The sequence below is a fragment of the Athene cunicularia genome (assembly GCF_003259725.1).
Source record: "Athene cunicularia isolate RWA chromosome 9 unlocalized genomic scaffold, athCun1 chr9_part1, whole genome shotgun sequence".
Taxonomy (NCBI): domain Eukaryota; kingdom Metazoa; phylum Chordata; class Aves; order Strigiformes; family Strigidae; genus Athene; species Athene cunicularia.
In genome coordinates, this window is record NW_020799110.1 from 2,932,185 (window position 1) to 2,936,850 (window position 4,666).

The 4,666-nt window shown below is 42.8% G+C and overlaps 1 protein-coding gene across 1 annotated transcript in view; it reads right to left on the reverse strand.

Annotated features, from left to right (window-relative positions):
* The window catches only part of NMD3 (NMD3 ribosome export adaptor), a 10,561-nt gene extending 10,245 nt beyond the window's left edge, over positions 1-316 (reverse strand). Inside the window, exon 1 of the mRNA XM_026854646.1 lies at positions 42-316. Within this exon, the coding sequence (XP_026710447.1) occupies positions 42-301 (260 nt within the window). The 5' untranslated portion in view covers positions 302-316. The remainder of the gene's footprint in view (positions 1-41) is intronic.
* Positions 317-4,666: the final 4,350 nt, after the last annotated feature.

Consider the following 4,666-nt stretch of genomic DNA (forward strand, 5'->3'; position numbering starts at 1 on the left):
CGGCCGGCAGAGCCCCACCACCCCCCCAGCCCGCCGCTTACATATTGCCCTGGGTAGGGGCCGCCGGCCCCGTCATGTACTCCATGGTGGCGGCGGCTGCCCTCGCCGCCACAGTTTCCGGGTGTAAGAGGAAGAGGAGGAGGAAGAAGGAGGAGGAAGGAGAGCCGAGGTCCCGCGAGAGAGACGCCAGGCGGGAGGGCGGGCCGCAAGATGGCGGCCGGCAGGGTGGCGCGGCGCCGTGCCCGCCGCCGTGTGCATGCCGCTGGCGAATAGCCTTGTAATTAATGACTCTTTGAAGCATTAATTATTTTTTTTTTTCTTTGAAAACTATGGGGTTTGAGCCATCTACCTTCCTCCCCCGCGGGGCGAGCGTGCTGTTGTGGCAGCAGATAGCGGCAGTAGGGTACAACCTCGGCGGCGTCTTGTATTCTTCCCTTGGCCGATAGATTTATGTCCTTTTGTTCTGTTTTTAAAATGGAAATGTGCTGCATTTATTTATTAGGATGGGGACTGATCTGACAGGTATTCACCTCCGCAAATCCTGCTGAAATTGGTGTGACCTGGTGCTGTCAGCAATAGACAAGGAGATGGCCCTTTTCACCAGTAATTAATTCTTAAAGGTTGTTGCTAATTTACCTTCGAGAAATGCTGCTTTGAAGCAGTTTTACTGCTGTTTTCACCTATTTTTCAACTGTGGTAGAACATCTCCAAATACTTCTTTAAGTGTGTTTTAAAAGGAATTTCCAACTTTGGTGGAAACAGTAAGAATGAGGATGTTTGACATTAAATTTATGTTACCTTCAGTATTCGTTTTGAAAGACTTGTTTTCTACTTTCAGAGGTAACTAGCTACCTTTTACATCTGCTGGCAACTTCTCATCACTTTTTTTTTTTTTTTTATATATAAATCAAATTGCCTGAACTTAATTTGTTTAGTCTTCTTTTATCTGAGCAATGAGATAACAATTTTTTTTTGTTGAGAGCATGGATTATAGATTATATATAGTAGATTATGTGATGGTTGCAGATGCTTGTAAATGAAACAGCTATTCCAGCTGGGGATTTTGTTTTGATTTGAAATCATCAAACATGAATGAGCAAGAGTCCTCAACTTGTCACTAATTTATCAAGGATTAAACTTAAATTATTAGATGCCTTTAATTTACTGTTAGGATGTGAAACTACCCCCAGAACCCATGGGCAGTTTTGAGTTTCTGAAGGGGGGATGCAGTTTCAATAGTAGAATTCAGGACATTGTCATGTGATGCCACTAATCTATTGTTTTCTTTTTTATGATGGCCAGTTCTTAGGGAAGTCTTGTTGGATTTTGAGAATATTTGTTTAAAGTTACATTTTACAGGAAAAAAAAACCCTACATGTTTTAAGTGTTCACCTTCCAGACCGGTGCTTGTCTCCCAGTACAAAAAAGACTTGATAAACTGGAGTGAGTTGAGCAGCAGCCCCCAAGGGAGTCAGGGCTGGAGCCCTTTTCCCGTGGGGGAGCGGGGGGACTGGGGCTGGCTCAGCCTGGAGAAGAGATGGCTTTGAGGGAACCTGAGAGCAGCCACCCAGACCCATGAGGAGATCGTGGAGGAGGAGCCAGGCTTTTCCCGGTGGTACATGGTGGGTGGATGAGACGCAACAGGCTGAAGCTGAAACAAAGATTCAGAGTGATTTAAAGAAAAAAATTTTCACTGTGAGGTCAGGAATGGGAGTGTGTTGCCTATGGAGTTGTGCAGTCTCTGTCATTGGAGGGTGTCAAGCCTAAACTGGTTAAAACGCTGAGCAATCTGTTCTGGCTTCATGTTTGACCCTGCTCTGAGCAGGAGGTTGGACTAGAGACCTCCTGAGGTCCCTTCCAGCTTGCACTATTCAAAGCAATTAATATCTATCTTTTCAAAGTATAACTTAAAGCTTAAATACCAAATATCCAAGCCTGGCACTAGATAAACTGCACCAAGTTTCTCGTCTCCCACCCATCACCTTCTCTAAAGGATTGTTCCTTCCCCTTCGGAAAGGGGCTTTTGAGTCTCCCCAGGGGAAAACAGAAGGACAAGAATCCTACTTCCTGGGTCCATTGCTAATGCAGCTTACCCCCAAAGCTGAAAAAAACCTTTACAGTGAGATTGTTGTCACCTATGCTGTCATAATTAATTAAGTTACATAACACTTTGGTTTAGAAGCAGGAGTTTGTACAGTCCGTCTGGGTTAGATTCTGTTCGTGGTGTACAATAACCAACCATTCTCTTTGGAAAAGAGGAACTGTCGTGATGCTGAGGTACGTTTGCAGGTCAGCATTTTTTTTCTGCGGGTTTATAGTTAATGATAGAGAAAAGTAGAGTTGAATTGCATCAACACATGGTGTGTGGTTTATTTAATGCAGTGATAGCCTGATGGAAAGGAAGAGTTGTTTTGGTTGCTTTAGAGTTGCTTTGGGAACTGAAAATCACAGGCTGTCGAGCTGTCTGACTTGTTTTTTCTTTGGCACATTTTTATTTGATGGGCTGCTTGCGTTCACAGACTGTTACTCAGTTCTGCTCCTTTGAAATTAAGTTTCTTTGCAGACTTCTCTGGAGACTTAGTATGGACCATATTATTAAAAAAAAAAAAAAAAGGAAAAAGCAAAAGAAGATAAAAAAGAAATGTTTCCCTTCACTGCAGTTTCATTTCTATACTCTTCAGAACCCTTGCTGCACAGTCAGTATTATATAGTTTTTACCTTCAAGCCCTGATGAATCACTCAATCTTTGATTTCTTTGATTTATGAAATAATATACTTCCTGTGAATTGTCCCTTGGTGAGTCTCACATTGCAAGAGGGGTAAGACAAAGCCTGTCATGTATGGCAGCCAGATCTTCTCTCGAGTCACCGGGAAGAGAATTTGATACTAATAATACTTTAAATGTTTCCACAGCAGATTTATTTTCAGCTGCAGTTTCCTCCAACTTACTTCAGTGCTAATATACTCAACCTTACCTCAGCTGGAGGCACAGCCACCATCTACTGCAAGTTAGTATCAGAACCATGTTGTTTGTAGTCACCAAGGTATTTTGTGTTGCCTCTTGTTGCCCTATGGCTTCCACCCATCCAAGTAAAATTTGTATGTTTTAAACTGTCAAAGTATTGTTACAGTCTCAGCACCGCTTCTGAAAGATTTTACATCTTTGTACACAATAAACAAGGTAAAAAGCAAACCACAGAATTCCTTGAGCAATGGTAGGTCTGGATTTCAGAACTTACTACGTGGACTTTGGCCATGTGATGTGGACTGAAAGATTTCACCATCTCTTCTTAGCGAAGAGCCAGTATTCAAAGAAAAGCCAGTATTATTGTAGTCAAGATGGATGATATTTCTTCTAAATCAGTGGCATTTTTGGGAATGGGTTTATGGGTAAGACCTTGCTTGCTACAGGCTGGTGCTAGCCAGAGATCTGACATCTTAGGAAGTAGTTTATGCTGCAAATAATTTTAAAAAGGGTCAAATTTGCATAGGTATGAGTATTATTCCTATGGGCTATCAATTTCTTCTGAGCGTGCGATCGCCACATGTCAATGGTAATGCCTGTAAAATAAAGTTATGGACATGGGTTTATTTTTCAGCCCTGTCGAGCTGCATCAGCTTGATTTGTGGTGGTCCAGATCAATCTTTTAAATTAGTACACTACCTTTGGGAAGATCACTGTGTATTTTTGCCATCGTATACTAGTTGCTGTCTCACTGCCCTGTAGCCACACTCAGAGGAACCATGCCGGGTATCAGACAGGCCTGGTGTGCCTTCAAAACCAGACATGCTGTTATCTTGCTGCCCTGTCAGGTACTGTATGAGGGGCACAGGTTGGAAAAAAACAGCACGTAAGTACATTTGTGTGATTCTTCACTGTTCTGTACATACGTTGGGCAGTCACGCTCGTAGCAGTTAATATAAAACTGTAGTGTGGAAACAGATAAAATGGGGTTTGGGAGCGTTGAACTGTGGTCTGGTATAAATGACCAGGGAAAAACAAGGAAAATAACTACAAATGTGCCCAGTTGCTGTTTTGAACAAGCCAGGGAAAGATGTGGGGGCTGGATTTCAAGCCAGTCTGGATGTAGTGCTGCACGTGTGCTCTTGGCTTTATTCTCATTCATTTTCCCTGAAACAGCCGTGTGCTGCTTAATGGCATATAGAACACAGAAGTAAGAAAGTGGCAATAACTGCTTGCCTTCCTGGGAAAAAACCTACAGGAATTATACTGCTAATGTGGGCCGAGGCTTTGAGTGCTTTTTTTTTCTTTCCCTGCAAATGTCTCTGGAACTGTTATCTAAAGTGCAAGATGGTAACTCATCAGGACATTTCAGTTTTCACAGCTCCATTTAATTTCCCTTTTCACCCAGGAGCTGCAGGAATTATAAGACTCTGGTACAGGCACTGCCATGAATTTAAAGGTGGCTTTGTAAATTCTGGCAGCTTGGGTGATAAAGCTGTCAGGTCTCCACCACCAGCTACTCTAGTACTAATGATGGAGAGGGGAAAGGCGGAGGGTGAAAAGTGTTGTTCCCACTTCTGTGACTGCCTCTGTCTAAAACTGTATTGGCATTTCAATGCATGACTGGTTGCATGGAGTTGTTAATTATCCTTAAGATTCTCTAAGGTTGGAAGCATGGCAAGCAGCGTGCACAAGTTCTTA